At 39.2% G+C, this 17897-nt stretch overlaps 1 protein-coding gene across 7 annotated transcripts in view; it reads left to right on the forward strand.

The window, feature by feature from the left end:
- Window positions 1-15952, forward strand: part of FER (FER tyrosine kinase) — a 275704-nt gene extending 259752 nt beyond the window's left edge. For 6 of the 7 annotated variants that reach the window (XM_088477673.1, XM_088477672.1, XM_088477676.1 and 3 more), the window contains 3 exons: window positions 7706-7828; window positions 12330-12471; window positions 15181-15952. In XM_088477673.1, the coding sequence (XP_088333799.1) occupies window positions 7706-7828; window positions 12330-12471; window positions 15181-15448 (533 nt within the window). In that variant the 3' untranslated portion in view covers window positions 15449-15952. Of the gene's footprint in view, window positions 1-7705; window positions 7829-12329; window positions 13187-15180 lie in introns of those variants that run through there. The other variant, XM_088477678.1, reaches the window with a different exon arrangement.
- The last annotated feature ends 1945 nt before the right edge of the window (window positions 15953-17897 follow it).

Raw genomic sequence — 17897 nt, forward strand, 5'->3', positions numbered from 1 at the left:
TACAACATTGTAATCATTCAATTGTTCATCATCCTGTGCAGTGGATAATGTGCCCACACTAAACGGTATGTCGTTCAGTGCAGGCACCCTCCCTCATCCCCGAACATGCACAACCTGACGGTATCAGCAGGTTGGCCTGGAGCACGCATCGCTGGTCATTGCCGGCATATTCACTGCATGATTGAACGATGATAATGTCGTATTCGTTCAATCGTTCAAATTTATCTAGTGGATATGCACCTTAAGTCTCTGAATCTGCATACAAAGTGCTACAATGTAGCGGCCGCAGCTTTTTTCATTCCAAGTTTCGTTGTATACCTGTGTGCACCTGAGTCTGTATATGAAGCACAAGTGTAACATATCAAATGAATTAGCACAGTCTTCTGGTGCATCCTAGTTCCATCACATTGCAACTTAGACACAGACTGCCAACGCTAGCAGAGTAGCAAGGGATCTGGCGGCTCACTCACGCCAGGCAAGTCGCACTGCGTGGCGTATTGAGGCTAGATGTATGAGGACACATCTGTAGTTGCAAACATGCAGTCAGCTTTGCACATAATATTAAGTTAGATTAGTTGGTTTTTTTTGTCTTTTTTTTTTTTCTTTTGTGAAAAGTACAGGGATTGCTTGGCCTGATTACAGTTCTTGTAACAGTTACTGATCTATGTGCATGGTCCTGCCTGTAGTCACAACTCTGTTTTACTTGTCAGACCAATGCCATAACAATTATTAACCTGTCCACATGGTGGTCTTCTCTGTTGTCAGAACCCTTAATATATTTGCTTTGTGCATTTTGAAGAAAAATAGCGAAATAAATATTTAACAACTGTTCCTGGATAAGACTCAGACTTTCCAACTTCCTACTTGTATAACCTTGTGAATAAACCTTTACACAAGAGAATTATGAATTATATTGAAACAAATGACAGTGTTCAAATCAGCCTAATTTTGTTTCAGTCCTGTTTGATCAAAATCATTCAGTTTTTTTCCTATGTACTTCATTTACTCTCTATACAATCCGCTCTCTTTCAAACAGTGTAATCAGGTGAAGTAGTATATAAATGAGCAGTACCCATACCAATCACGGTAGGTGCAATCATGGGCAGAACACTCTCTATAAACACTTAGAAAGACATTAATTCTCTGTACTTGCTCCATTTTCACGAATATAAAAAAAACAATCACCAAATCCATTGATGATTACTTGACATTGCACTTCTGTTTTTGATTGCTCAACTAATGTGAAGAGCCCAAGCTTTAAACAAGCCTCTCAAACTTATTAGTGTATCAGGATTTCTAAACCAAGTGTCTAAAGAATGTCGAACAGAGATTTACAATGAAAGGTATGCCTTCATTTATCTGTTCATTCATTTAAACTATTTGATACAAATATTTTCATATATAAACAAATAGGATTTTGCGATTTGATTACTCGTTTAGTGTTAGTTATTTAGTGTGTGTGTGTGTGTATATGTATATATATATATATATATATGTATGTGTGTGTGTATATATATATATATATATATATATATATGTATATATGTATGTATATATATATATATATATATATATATATATATATATATACATACACCGTAATGGCGGCACTCCGGTAATAAGTCATACACCAACAGGCAATGATATTACGATGTTTAATGCATCGTCTTCAGGTTACCTGAAGACAATGCATTAAACATCAAAACATCGTAATATCATTGCCTGCAGGTGTATGACTTATTACCGGAGTGCCGCCATTACGGTGTATATATTGGAAGCACGGTTGGAGCTTTCTATGGAGGGCACCTGGGTTTGATGAAAATTTTTTGGGGAGTGCCATCCGAACGGAGTTTATATATGTATGTGTGTGTGTGTGTATGTATATATATATATATATATACACACACAAAGTATTGCTTATTAAAATGACGGCACTGCTGGAAAACTGAATACTTCAATTCTGAAGATGTAATTCTTTAATTTGTAATAAGGCATTACTGTGCTAACCAGTTTTTATATTTGACACCCAGCGCTTGCTGTCTTTGGGAACTTAATTATATTTAGTATATGTACCAGAGGAATGACTTCAGTGAAAAGTGCTAAATTACAGCATGCCAGGGTTTGAAGCGAGTGGGTAAGCAGACAAGAACATAAATGTTACCTCCAGCCACACAATGAATAGGCCTAATTATGGTCTATTAAACTTTCAAACTAATTTAGCACAGCTGGAAAAGATAGTTAAATAACACACAACATATGCCTACATCAAGACAGTAACTACCATGTTGCTACAGTTTTCACATTCAAACTATACAAAATTGTCTCGCATGTCTCTAAAATGTAAGTAGTCTTTATCACAAAGCTAAAAGTCTTTATTGTAAGTGATTATGTAATAATGGAACCTGTCACACCAAATGCTACCTGTGTACTCATTGGCTATGGTATTTGTAGCTCTTTTTGCAGCTGTAGAAAGGCAGTTAGGTTGCTAATACAAGCACCATTTGCTGTTGATGCTCAACTATTGTAAAGGAATCTTCCACCATTGCAATATTATTTTGCATGGGAGCCGGAGATGATGATGACATAAATAAATATAAAGCCTATAATTAAGACACTTTGGGATTTGAGGCTTCAGCAGAATTTGACATAACTAATTTGCATGATATAATTGGTTCAACAAGGAAAATGTAACCATTGATCTACTTAACTGCATAGAGCAGCAAGGAGTACTGTACTGATGTGTGTGTGCAATATGTCACACATATATCACGCCACTGTAGCCACAGAGACCATAAGTCACATGCTGTCATGTGGATCATTGGATGTAGATGTGATTTCTAGCATCCCTATAATATTAATAGGTATATGTTATTCCTTCTAATAAAACATATCCCATTGGTGTGTATGCTTTTTGTTAAATGACACGGTATGAAGACAATTCACTACATGCTAATACAGTATTATTATTCCAATTATTATTTTTTTGTTACTGATCAGCTTCTAGGCACAAAACATGTAACATCTTTTTGACTGTCATTTAGGACTGTTATATTTTTGGATACTGCTCATACTCACTGGCATATTAAATGCATTTTAAAGGAACTCTAATATCCAAACTGAAATAGGAGACACTAAAAATTATTTTTAAACATTTTTTTTTCTCCCATTGCACATTCAAACAGAATGAGTGAATTCACCGGCAGCTTGCCACTAGTGTATTTAATGGGTGCTGCCGTCTTCTTTCTGTGGGGAAAAGGTACCGCACAGAAGCAAGATATTTCAAGCATAACCAACCCTCTATGGATAGTGTTTCTCAGTGCTTCCTTGTGAAGGGCAGAGCTTTTTCATATAACATTTTTGGCCTGAATGATATATCCTTTCTTAACTCGCACAACTTATTGGATCCACTTCAGCCAGGCTTTCGTTCCCAACACTCCACAGAGAGAGCACTGACCTAAAGTAGTAAATGATCTGGTCACTGCCAAGGCTAAAGGCCATTACTCACTCCTTATTCTTCTAGATCTCTCAGCTGCCTTTGACACTGTTGACCACTCTCTTCTCATACAAACACTACAATCTCTAGGTCTTCAAGACACAGCCCTTTCTTGGTTCTCATCCTACCTATCTGATCGCTCTTTCACTGTTCGCTTTTCTGATTCTACCTCTTCTTCACTACCTCTATCAGTTGGAGAACCGCAAAGCTCAGTCTTAGGTCCTCTGCTTTTCTCAATCTATACCACCTCTCTTGGCAAAATATTCAGCTCTTTTGGTTTTCAGTATCATATGTACGCAGACGATTCTCAAATCTACCTATCCTCCCCAGGTTTGTCACCATCTGTGCTGGTCTGTGTCACTGAATGTCTCTCTGCCATCTCATCTTGGATGGCATCTCGCCACTTCAAACTTTATATATCCAAGACAGAGTTGATCATATTTCCACCGGCCAATAGTAGTTACCAACCTCACATCTCTATCAATGTTGACAACTCGACAATCAACCCCACCCTACAAGTCCACTGCTTAGGTGTCATCCTTGACTCTGAACTGACCTTTGTTCCCCACATTCAATCTGTCTCAAAATCATGTTACATTCATCTAAAAAACATAACTAAAATTCAACCGTAACTTACACAAGACACTGCAAAAACTCTAATCCATGCACTCATTATTTCTTTCATTGACTATTGCAATAGTCTCCTTACAGGTCTTCCCAAAAACTGGCTCTCACCACTACAGTCCATAATGAATGCAGCCGCGAGGCTGATCTTCCACGACAAACGTTCATTGTCTGCTGATCCACTCTGTCAGTCCCTCCATTGGTTACCGGTCTCCTACCGTATTCAATATAAAATCCTTACACTCACACATAAAGCTATTAGCCAAACCACACCAACATACATCTATTCACTTATCTCAAAATATCTTCCAACCATACATCTCCACTCTGCACAAGGTCTGTGTCTCTCATCAATACGCATTACTTGTTCCCATTTATGGTTGCAGGACTTTTTTCGGGCTGCATCCATCCTGTGGAATGCCCTCCCCAATAAGAATTTCCGCTAGTCTCCAAACATTCAAGTGTTACCTGAAAACTCACCTCTTCAAGCTTATCAGATTCCAGAACCGCCCAAATAACCTATCTAATTACATCCCTTCTTACAGTCTACACATATTATCTTTCTTCACTTTCACATCGTCCTGACCCTAGGCCAACTTTCCATGTGACTGGTTCATACAGCCCACCAATAACCTCTGTAATCTGGCTGAACCAATATGCAATTTGTAGCACCTATCCTTGTGTATCAACACCTATTTCCCTATAGATTGTAAGGTTGCGAGCAGGGCCCTCTTACCTTTTATGTCTTTCTGTTGCTACCCAGTTTGGTTCTATTAATGTTATTTCCATTTGTAAAGTGCAACGAAATATGCTGCGCTATATAAAAAACTGTTAATAATAATAATATCCAGAGGATGTGGATAGATGGATTTGGGCAGACATTTTGAGTCCTGACTATGGCTATCACCATACTTTGGGAGTTACCTACTGTGCGTGTGCGGAACTGACAATGTAGCTGCTATAGGGAAGGAAGGAGCGTTCAGCTTACTAGAGAGGCATCAGAAGGTCATCTTCAGAGCTCAGTATTTGGAAGCTTGCTAAATAGCCCCATATCGCTGTCCACGTAGAGTATATCCTGCATTAAAGCTTAAATAAAGGCTGCTAATCCTATCATTTCCAAAAATCTTGTGTAACGTTTCTGCTTGGTTTTAGGAATAAAAAGGCTTGCTAAATAGGCCCTTTAGACATTTATTCCAATACACTGCAGATTCAGCACCCCATTTACAGATTGGGGTAACTTTAGCTACAAAGATCAGTTTTGCACTTTGGAAAAACCATGTTGTGCTGCATTGAAGGCAGATTTGCTATGTGCTGACAGAGCTAATGTTGGGAAGGGGGTGCTTTCTAGTTCAACTGTAAATCAAATTGTAAAATTAAAGTGTATGTTTCCTACATCCAAAAGCATTCCTTATTTCCCTGTATACAAAAAAATATAACCTAAATTGCACCTCTTGCATCAAAACATTGTTTGTTCAGATGAACATTTGTACATTTCAGCCCAAATTCAATTAGCCGCAAAGTTCACCAGTGGGGAAAAAAATCAGCATTAAATGCACCCTCTGTGGCTTAACGCACGGGATAACCAATAGATTCTGTACACGCAGATAATTAATATATGATAATTAAATAGTACATTTCTGGGTTTAACAACCGTAGCTAACACCTTAGCTAGATCAACTTCTAAACAAAGTCCACTTCTTCCACCAAAGAATGACATAGTAAACAAAATCATTGAGACAATATTACAGGAACTGCCAGGTGAATTTGTCAATTATAGATCAATTGACAATGTCACTCACCCAGACCAAGCTGTGCATTATACAACTGAATTTCTAAACCGCCAGGAACCACCAGGCATGACTCTGCACATATTACTTTTGAGGTTCGGTGCACCAATCATGTTGCTTAAAAACCTGCATGTTCCAAATCTTTTCAGTGGTACAAGACTTTGTATAAACACTCTCAAAGCCCTAGACATTGAAGCCACTATCATAAACAGTATGTGGTACAGTAAAGGATGTGTTCATTCCTCGCAACCCACTCATACCAACAGACATGCCATTTGAATTCAATCAATAAGGCCCAATGTCAATCTTTGAAGGTAGCAGGTAAATGACCTGCAAACTCCTTGCTTTTCCCATGGGCAGTTGTATGTGGCATGTTCAAGAGTGGGGGCTTCCAACAGCCTTTCCATTCTGGCTTGTAATGGAAAAACAAACAACATTGCTTATACCTCATTGTTAAGCTAACCGTGTCTAAATAATTATATAAATGCATAGATAGATCTTTTTTTTAAGGCTAAAACAATGTTCGCAAACATCCTTTTCAGGATCTATGGAATGGGGTTACAGACGAGGACAATGTATAAAATGAAGGCTGCAGATGGACAAGATCCATTATTTAACCTGGGCAATGCTGGTTATCCAGCTAGTTGCTTTATTTCAATGATTTTATTTAAGCTTGCCCTATTTATTTATTTTTGGAAAATGCATTATATTTGCCTTTTAGTTTCATCTTTAAATTCTTTTGATAGCTTTTTAACCTAGCCACTTTTGTGTATCATATTTATTCTAGGTAAAATAATATTTTAAAAGCCATGTTTAGGAGCCTGACCGTCTAGCCTGAGTTTGAAATAAATAAGTATTGAATAGTTGTATGGGGGTTTAGTCTCTAAAGGTACATATTTATATTAACACACTGCATTAAATAAATTGTGTTTGTCAATAGTGGAGCCTAAAGGTGACTCTAGTGTATTGTATAAATTACATACCACTTCTCGGTGTACAGTAGGTTGCCGTCCTCTGTGCAAAGTAGACTGTAACAGCTTGGGTCCCACACTCAGTAGTCACCACCATTTGGCCGACTCAATGGTTTGGCTCCAATAGTAATCATGCTGGGAGTTTCTGCTATCAACGCATAAAGCCGCGCATCCACTTGCCGATTAAACAGAGTGATTGAACGATAATTACATCTTTATCGTTCAATCGCTCATTAATGGTGCACAAATCGGGCATAAAAATATTGAAAACGACCAGCTATGCGCACTCCTGCCGGTCGTTTTCGACATCAATCATCGCCTGAACATGCTGGTCAATCTGCTGAAAACTACATATTGGGCATGTTCGTGGATGAGGGAGGATGCCTGCACTGATCAACATATCGTTCAGTGTAGGCACTACAGGGGAAGAGGAATGACTGTACTATTACAATGTTGTAATCGTACTGTCGTTCCAAGATCTGCAAGTATATACGCACCTTTAGTCATCTGAAGCAAAGTTATTTTACGAGCTGCTGCCGCATACTATTCAGATCACCTTCCTCAGCAGTCCCACATTGCTGAGGACAGAGTTCATAAAAGGTGTAAAAGAATGTGGAATTGTCTGTATAGCAGTTACATTTGTACTGTGCATTATGTATGTTTTGTCACTTTGCTTTAGAACTTGTTTGAATCCTCTTTTCTTTTCTTTTTTTATAGAAGGAAACCTTTATTGTGTAGCATTATAAAATGCATGATCTCTAAGATAATTTGCTTTTATTTGACAGAACAACTGTGTATCATAAATGTATGTTCTGCTCTCCCACTCACAGGCCGATACAGTTCTGAGAGTGATGTTTGGAGCTTTGGTATTCTCCTCTGGGAAACCTTCAGCCTTGGGGTGTGCCCTTACCCAGGAATGACCAATCAACAAGCTCGGGAACAAGTAGAAAAAGGTAAGACTAAATAAAGACACATGTATCGAAGAATCTTGTCTGTACAGCAGCTTGTAGCAACCAGCTTATTGCTGCTGTATAATGCTCTCCATTCTAATTAGTATAGTATGCCATTTCAAATAAGAATTACAATTTGTATCATAGCAAGCCATATTTTTAATCTTGCTTTGAAACTGCTGTGTTATAGGGCCCTTTCACATAAAAAGAAAACTGCTTAATGAGAGCTTAAAGTAACAAATATATGGTTATTATGTAGAACAAAGGTTAAGCAATAAGATAGAACAAAAGTTGGTTCAGATAGAGGAGCTAATACTGTGTTGGGAGCATAGCAAAAGAAGCAAGTAACTTCACACGGACAAACCATGTTGCACTGAAAGGGGTGCAAATACATTTAATTTTTTTGCATGCAGGGTAAATACTGGCTGCTTTTGCATGTTTCCCACAAATGCTGGACAGCTTTATTTTTACGCTACAATATAGATTTGAGTTTGTACACACCCCTCTCAATTCTAATATCAAAACTGCCCCAACTGTAGTGCAACATGGTTTTACAGAGGCGCAAACGTACTGTTTTTTTTTTTTTGCTTGCTTTGCCCTCAACTCCGAATCAGCCCCAATGTAATGATATTCTCTTAAGACCACCTTTTTATTAATGATTAAGTAAATCTTCTTACCAAATACTTATTTTGCCCTAGGCCGGAGGTTCCTAAACGCGGTCCTCGAGGCTTCCCAACAGTTCAGGTTTTAGAGATATCCATGGCTAAGCACAGGTGGTTAAATCAAATTGAGATATTACAAAAACCAGCGCTAACCGAATCAGGATATCACAATGAGTAAATAAAATGAGTAAGAAGGACGGTTTTTAAACATTATAAAAAAAAAAAATTTAATTTGTTATCAAAAGATAATACACTAAAACCAGTGCACACAGTGCATATTTAGGTATTCAGATTGCAATGAAAAAGCAAAAAGCAATATTAAAATACAAGTACGCAAAATAATAACTCCCAATTGATTTGTCCTGGATTATATCTATACTCCTAAAGAAGCTGGTGGACAATAAACCAGCGAAACGCGTTGAGCGGGTCTATTGCCACAACTCCCAAATTTATTGGATGCTTTCTGGACTATGTTTGCAACCTCCTTGGCAAGAGTTGCGGCGCTTAAAGGAACCTTGTTTTTTTATTTCTCAATCACCTTACCCAATTGCACAGTGGATGCTAAAGGAACTTTGGGAATACACTCTAAAGACTGGTAACCTCTTGTGCTGCTTATTACTGTCCTTATGGACATATAGGAGGGAGTCTTAATCCCAGTACAAATCAACTGGGAGTTATTCGTTTGCATACTTACATTTTAATCTTGCTTTTTGCTTTTTCATATTTGTTTTATCATTGCAATCTGTTTTACTAATTTTGATATCTTGAATCAGTTAGCTCTGGTTTTTGTAATATTATCTCTCTCTGATTATTGTTGGGACTGACCATCCTTTACCAGCTGTATATTTGACAGAGCGTCAGTATTATTTATTTATTATGGTTAAATCAAATTGACTGAGATACTAATTAAATCACCTGTGCTCAGCCATGGGATGTCTCTAAAACCTTAACTGTTAGGGAACCTTGAGGTCCGCGTTTGGGAACCTCTGCCCTAGGCTGTTAAAAAGTCAATTTATATGTATGTCTCCTGCCTCCAGCAGCAGCCAGACTCCTCATTGTTGTGGCGATGGAGAATTTGGTTAGGAAGCTTTAACATCTATTTACTTTTATTGCAATATTTAATTTTTATTGTATGGAATTGTTAAATGATGATGCTGTTCAATATGTCCTGCCAATTTAAAATCATTAGGTAATTAAGTGGTTCCCAAACTCTGTCCTCAAGGCACCCTAACAGTTCAGGTTTTAAGGATATGCTTGTGCACAGATGGTTATATCAAATTGAGGCACTAATTAATACAACTGTGCTCAAACATGGATATCCTTAAAACCTGGACTGTTAGGATGCCTTGAGGACTGAGTTTGGAAACCACTGGTGTAATGTGTAAAGTGAGACATATTTAATGAAAGCTTCACAACTAAATTGGGAAAAATAGTAATTTTATGTGTATATTTGCTTCTCTACTTAGTCCCATGCCTTGTGCCAACATCATTTTTTTTTCATTTTTATTTATCATTTTCAAAATATGTAACAATTATACAGCAAAGTAGATGATATAGATCACAGGTTCTTAAACTCGGTCCTCAGGACCTCAAACAGTGCATGTTTTCCAGGTCTCCTCACAGAATCACAAGTGAAATAATTATCTCCACCTGTGGATCTTTCAAAATGTATCAGTGAGTAATGAGTACACCTGTGCACCTGCTGGGTATTCTGGAAAGTCGGAACTGTGTGGGGTCCTGAGGACAGAGTTTGAGAACCACTGATATAGATGAATACTGTGGATTCGATAGGCAGGAATGATCACAAAGTCATCAGACTAATGATATTCATTTGGACATTGAATAAAATACATTATAGCAAATAACCGGAATATCATATATGAAGTGACTCTCAAAAAAAAAAAATACAAATTAATACAGTATAAGTGTGGGAGCCACCCCACAGGGAGTATGACAGTGGGTCCTACTCATAAATTAAATTAAAAAAATAAATCAATAAAATAAACTCCCTAAGACAGTGGTATTCAAACTTGGGGCCTGATTCAGACCCGCTCAAGTGCGCATGCGCAAGACGGAGGTGGCTCCGTCGTGCGCATGCGCGAGACCCGAATAACGACGGCCAAATCGTCGTTATGGGTCTCGCACCAAAGGGGGCGTGCTGTCGATGGTGATTGACAGCACGCCCCCTTTGGTGGGCGTGCCGGGGGCATGGCTGCCCAGACGGAGGCTTTCCCATGGGAACGCCTATCGTCTGGGGCCGGCCCCACTGACATCACTAGTGATGTCAGTGGGAGTGCTTCTGGCTCTGATAGAGCCAAAAACACTCCAGGGCTTGCGGCAGCGAGACCCTACCGCAAGGGTCTCATCGCAAGCCCGATGGTCGCGATGGTCTTGACCATCGCAACCATCATTTTGGCCACTCTCTATAGCTGTGAGTGGTCACCCACAGCAATGCGAGCGGCCAGGAGACCGCTCCAAAAGGTTGGAGGGACAGCCCTGATTCAGAGCGAGCGCTCTGTCAAAGCGTCCGGCTCTGAATCAGGGCCTTGGTCCTCAGGACTCCAAACAGGTCACGTTTTCCAGGTCACCCAGCGGGTGCACAGATGTATTCATTACTCAATGACACATTTTAAAAGATCCACAGATGGAGCTAATTATTTCACTTGTGATTCTGTGAGGAGACCTGGAAAACATGCACTGCTTGGGTTACTGAGGACCGAGTTTGAGTACCTGTGCCCTAAGACATCAGTAAAGCTCTCCCAGGTTTTCGGGAAAAAAATTGTGTATTGGACTCTTTTTGGAGGGACGCTTCTAACCAATCCATACAAAAAATAAGAATAATTTTTGGCGAAACAGTGTCATGAAGAGTAGCAACGACTCATATCTGTACCCAGATATGGATACAGATATGTACATTGGCATGGGGATTCATTCAGGGGCGTATCTACCCATTGGCCAGGATGGCACTCGCCAGGGGTGCCGACCAAAGAGGGGGGGGGGGGCGCCGCCTGGCAGTGCCACCGGTAGCCAAGGGGTGGACAAGTCCCTCGGCCCCACAAGTGTAGGGCAGACCGCAGTGAGAGCTGTCTGCCCTACACAGTTTACAAACACACAGCTGCCAGCGGCGGCTGTGTGTTTGTAATAGCAGCCAGCCAATGAGAGTCAGACAGACTCTCATTTGCTGCTGTGTCGTCCGCGGAGGGAGCCGGCTGGAGCTCACTCATGAGCTCCATGTTCCGGCTCCCCCCGCAGCATGTGATGGGAGAGACGTCATATGTAATGACGTCTCTCCCATGCAGGAGAAGAGCGGGCCGGGACTCAGACAGCAGCGGTCGCGTCAGGAGCGGGGACCAGGTAAGTTTAATTTTTTTGGTTCTTTGTGTGTGTGTAAGCCTGACACTACAGGGGGGTGTCCGCTACTGGGGCACTTTATGGGGGGGTGCCCACTACTGTATTGGGGTGGCCACTACTGGGGGCAAGTTATGGGGGGTCGCCACTACTGGGAGCACTGCAGCATAGGGGGGGATTACTACTGTGGGCACTGTATAGGGGGGATTACTACTGGGGGCAATGCAGCATAGGGGGGATTACTACTGTGGGATTACTACTGGGGGCACTGCATAAGGGGGTGGGGGGTGCCAGTACATTACATTACCAGGGGCGCTTGGATCCCTAGATACACCCCTGGATTCATTATAACTTTTACCTTTTTGTGTTTCCTAAGAAATTGCACTCCAGTTAGTATAATTTAAACACAGCACATAACTATATTCTAAAATCTCTTAAATACTTCAGAGGAGATTTACTGTGTTTTCTTATTTTTTGGGTTATTTACTTTGCAGGTTACCGCATGTCTGCACCACAGAAGTGTCCAGAGGAAGTGTTTAAAATAATGCAACGGTGTTGGGAATATAACCCGGAGAATCGTCCAAAATTTTGTGAGATGCAAAAAGAGCTTTCTTCAATCAAAAAGAAAATTACATAGTACTTAACCCACTGATGGACACTTACTTTTGTAGCATAGTAGTTCTGTTTGGCATATTTGTTAAACAAACTGCGTTTAAAAAAAAAAAAAAAAAAATACTGCAATCATTTCCATGTTTAATGAATATGAAATGGGCCTTTTTTCGGCATCAAAGGCACTGCCAAAACAGGAAAACAATGTCCGTTGGCCTGCCCTTAATGTAATGCTGTGATGCACAGAAACTGTACCTAAACTTAAAACATACCTGTTTGTATCCCCCAAACTATGTTTTAAATCACACTTTATAGGAAAGCCAATCATGCCATAATGGTGTTTCCCTGTGTAAACATTGACACACAATCAATATATCTCAGTGTCTTTAAATTTGTAACAACTATTACTAACCAGCACATTGAAATGTATTTGAGGATTTATTTAAGCTAGACACTTTTAGTGGAGCTATATGGTCTTTATGATTTTTTTTTTATTTTTTTTATTTTTAGCTTTATTACAGCAGTGTCCTCCTCATTCATAGGTGGTGTAATCACACAGCTTTGGCCAAATATTATCCTTAAAAATCCTAGTTATCTTATGCACTTTTTCTTTTGATTGAATGCAATGTTTTAGTTAACCTAAAACTCTAGTATAGACCTAAAAAAAAATGTAAAAGAGAACTGTTACGGAAATATAAGTTTTATTATATAATGCGTAAAATTAAATAGGTTTGAACTTTGACGTACATGTTATAAAAAGGATAGTTTTTTTTCACACAAATATTGTTCTGTTATAATGATTTTTCAGAGGTAGCTATATATGAATGTGACCATGATAACCATTCGTTAAGTAACACAAATGTTCATATTCTCTCATAAAATAGCAAAGTTCAATTATATCTAATTATATCTAATTTTATGCAGCATATTAAAATTTATCTTAGCGATAGCTTTGCCTGCAGACCTTATTTAATACATCGTCTTTACTGCTAATGTGGTGCAGACTTACAATGTTCCTTTATTTATATTTTTTTTGCACTCTTTCTTAAATATTTTTTTGGATGTAAAGTATTTTGCACCATATTTTCACTAAAGCATTAATTTAACAATATTATGCAAAAAATTGTTTTAAGAGCTTGAACAAAATATGTCTACTTATTAATGGTGATCTGATTCAGCATAATATTTTCGTTTTACATTATCATCCAAAAAATGACAGCAATTGACTAAATATAACATTTTTTTTTAAACTGAAGTCAACTAATTGCAACTGTAATAGCAGCCAAAGAAACTGCTGTTCTGACTAACTGCTCAAAGACAGATTTCTCTGAACGACAAGCCTTATATGTAATACCTCAATTTGCTGTTGCCATTTGGTACATCAATTAACTGTATGGAATTGGTATGTAATGCCGGCTGTCGGGATGCCTCCTGTCAAAATACTGACAGCGGCATCCTGATGGTTGGTATCCTGACAGGGGTCAGGTGAGTATATTTGCCCTTCTCCCCCTAACCCTCCCTTCCTGTAGCCTAACCCTCTCCACGTCACACCCTAACCCTCCCCATTAGTGCCTAAACCTAAGTCTCTTCCCTTCGTGCCTAAACGTAACCCTCCCCCCTTAGTGCCTAATTCTACCCCCCCCCAGTGGTGTCTAATAACCCACCCCCCTAGAGGTGCCTAACCCTAACCTCCCCCCCCCCCTCCCCCAGAACCTAACGCTAACCATGCTATGCTACCTGACCCTCCATTCCCCCACGGCTAACAGCTAAGGGTGTCCCGGACTTACCTCATTCGGGCTGGCATCCTTATGGATTTTGGCATCAGGATTAAGATAGGCATCTGTATTCCGACACCTATCTTAAGTCCCGTGTCAGGCTTCCCCTGTCGGGATTTAGACCGGTGGCATTGCATTACATCCCAACTGTATTAATCATGTTTAAGTAGATATTTGAAAACTAGTGATTAGTATACACCACTAAATCCACATTTTACTGTTTGGTGGGATACTTGCAGCTTTTACATACATCAACCAATGTGTTCCTTGGTTTGTACCGTGGAGATCCAGTTCAGCTATAGCTTGTGCCTTGCAATATGAATAGGAGGACGTTTACTTTAAAAGCCTATTTATGTGGTTTGCTACATCCGTGAATGTTTTTATTTAGTTTCTGATGGTGATGTTGGCCATAGTGGTTGCCAGTTGCAGTTCTTTGTGTGAAAAGTTTGCATTATCCCTTCATGAATGTAACACAATATCAAGTATGAGAGTGATTTGTTTTATATTATTTCCTGAGGTTTTATAACTGACCTAACAAAGGAAAAAAAACCACTTCCTTAAGATAGAATTTCATACACTTTTGTTAAAAATACAGTCTACTCGCATTGATTTGAATTGCAAAAGAAAGTGTTCTACTTTAGTCTTCCTCCTGCTATCATTATTATACCTTTCATGATAATTGAGGCATTAGGAATGATTGAGGCTTCTCCCATAACAAACTGCCCAGTCATGATCTTGCAATTACAACAGACCTGGCTGCTGGGAAATACAAATATATTACTAAAGTATATACAGCTCATTATCTATACAACCAGCATTTTCTTTCATGCAAGATTGTGATTAGCTCATGTTGGGACTAGAAGTGTATTAATTGCATGATGAGCTCAAATAATTTACATTATAATATTTAATGGGTTGGCACCAGCGAATTATAATAGGTTTTCTCTTCTTCCTCACTCAGTAGAAGCAGGTTCATCTTTGACATTTGTATCTGGAAAAGAAAATTGGGCACGGAGGAGGAACTGTGCGAGACCCTGCTGTGTCCTCCGCTGCTTTCCGGTATTTTTAATTTTTTTCCTGCAGACACATTTTCCAATTTGTTCATGAAGCAGATAACCACTTCCCCGGCATGGAAAATCAGTTCTTTATTTAAAAAAATATATATATATATAATGTTGCTCAAAAAGCAGAAAGTCAAACCATGTGGTTCTTGCAGATCTGAAAATTGATCTCAACTCAAAAAAAAAAAAAAAAGTTATGTTAAATATTTGCTCCTTTTCCAATATGCCCTTGGAAGCAGCCCACACACCCCATCCCAAATGTAAAGCAGCTGTGCTAGACATCCTTCCTCTGATGTGTAGGTATCCAGCAATGTTTAGGGGGGAATTCAATTATCCGGTAAATTACCATGCGCTAATTGTTCCCCCTGGGGCTCTTCGTTAACACAGGCATAGAGAGAAACAGGGGCGATAAAGCCTGAGGCACTACCTCCCTTGTTCACCGCTGATTTATCCTGGCTAATATAATTCCCTCCTTTATCTGCAGATGATTTATACTTGTATAAGGTTGTCACACATTCCTCCCTTTCTGTACTGCATTCCAGTGATGCAATGTAATGTAGAAAAGCACCACTGCACTCTTTTTTTTTTTTCTATTTTTCTTAAGTGTCTGTTTTCTCAAAAGAAATCGGTTGGATTGCAAATGTTGATGATATAGAAGAAAAACATTGTAAATTTGTGCCATTTTGTCTTTTTTAAATACAATCCTGTTTATTAAATCTGTATCATTCTTTCTCAGATAGATTTGAACTAATATTAGGGAGCGAAAGACATTAGTAATAGTAAATAGCTGAAAGCAATTAAAACCAACAGCTAGCATGCTAGCCTACAGCCATGGCCAAAAGTTTTGAGAATGACACAACTATTGGTTTTCCTAAAGTTTGCTGCTTCAGTGTTCAGTAAAGCATCCTGAGACCATTCATGTGTGGGGTTGCTTCTCAGCCAAGGGAGTGGGCTCACTCACAAGTTTACCAGCTGGGTACACACTGACAGATATAGCTGTCCAATCTGTCTGGTGGAAAGGAAAATCTGGTCTGTCTTCCAGAGTTTTGGAGCAAATTTCTATTGGTATTTGCTCCCATACAGTACCAGATTTTCCTTCCCACCAGACAGATTGGATATATATATCTGTCAGTGTGTACCCAAGAACACAGCCATGAATAAAGAATGGTACCAAAGCATCCTCCAAGAGCAACTTCTCCAAACCATCCAAGTACAGTTTGGTGATGAACAACGCCTTTTCCAGCAAGATGGAGCACCTTGCCATAAGGCAAAAGTGATCACTAAGTGGCTCGGGGAACAAAACATCAAATTTTGGGTCCATGGCCAGGAAACTCCCCAGATCTTAATTCCATTGGGAATTTGTGGTCAATCCACAAGAGGCCGGTGGACAAACAAAAACCTACAAATTCTGACAAGCTCCAAGCATTGATTAGGCAAGAAAGGGCGGCCATCAGTCAGTATGTGGCCCAGGAGTTGATTGACAGCATGCCAGGGCGAATTGCAGAGGTCTTGAAAAAGAAGGGTCAACACTGCAAATATTGACACTTTGCAGAAAATGTAATTCTCAATAAAAGCCTTTGACACTTTTGAAATGCTTGTAATTTTACTTCAGTATACCATAGTAACATCTGACAAAAAGGTCTAAAAACACTGAAGCAGCAAACTTTGTGATACCAATACTTGTGTCAGTCTCAAAACTTTTGGCCATGGCTGTACAAAATGTTTTAGTGGACAGGTTTACTTTTAACCTGTATTTATAATAGCACATATGTAGCTTGTCTCTTTGAGAGGTATTCAATTAGATACGAAAAGTCGGAACATTTTCGCCTGTCCGACTTTTCTCCTGTTCCAGAGGCTAAATCATTCCATGCGCGTCCCCGATTTTTGCCTAATTCAATTGCAAAACAGGCGAAAACGTAATTAGGCGAATACAGAACAGGCGAAAAGTACTGAAAGAATTGGGGAAATCAGTCTGTACCCCAGAAAAAGATGCACTAACATAGGAAATCAATATAGATGTGTACTAATAGCCCTAATAAGACTATTTTGCGTACTTAAGTTGTGTAAATTGCTTGCTATTAGCGTCTTTGTAAAAGTGGTGAAGAATAGCATTAAGCAGTATTTTTTGGTGAAAATAAGTATTCCAGTCAAATTTTGGGTACTTGAAAATGGGTGCTAGCATATTTTTATGTCTCTAAAGTGAACTTTTTAAAAACGTGAAAAATCCGCCTGCTGCATGCACATGCAATCCCAAAAACACCTGACCCATACTTGCAGCCCTCCAACAAGCCTATTTCGCTAGTTCTTATGCTTGTCCCCCACTTTTTGCATTTTTACCCCAAAAATGACATGTCTTTTTTGGGGTGTTCTTAGGTTTTTTTTTTTTTTTCGGATTTGTCTTTTGGGGGGCTGTCCCAAGGGTTCTGAGTCGTTTCCCCACGTGTTTACCCCAAAATAAAGATTTTGCACTTCTTTTCACCTGCTATTGATTGGAGGATCTTTTTTGGAGAATTCAATGCATCGAGTTTCCGCTTAGGCGAAATTGTCCTGGAATTGAATTTGGCAAAATTTTCTCAAAAAAAGTCAAAAAAGGCTTTTCGCCTCTAATTGAATATGG

This window comes from Taudactylus pleione, unplaced genomic scaffold (assembly GCF_031769625.1).
Source record: "Taudactylus pleione unplaced genomic scaffold, aTauple2 ptg000202l, whole genome shotgun sequence".
NCBI classification, from domain to species: domain Eukaryota; kingdom Metazoa; phylum Chordata; class Amphibia; order Anura; family Myobatrachidae; genus Taudactylus; species Taudactylus pleione.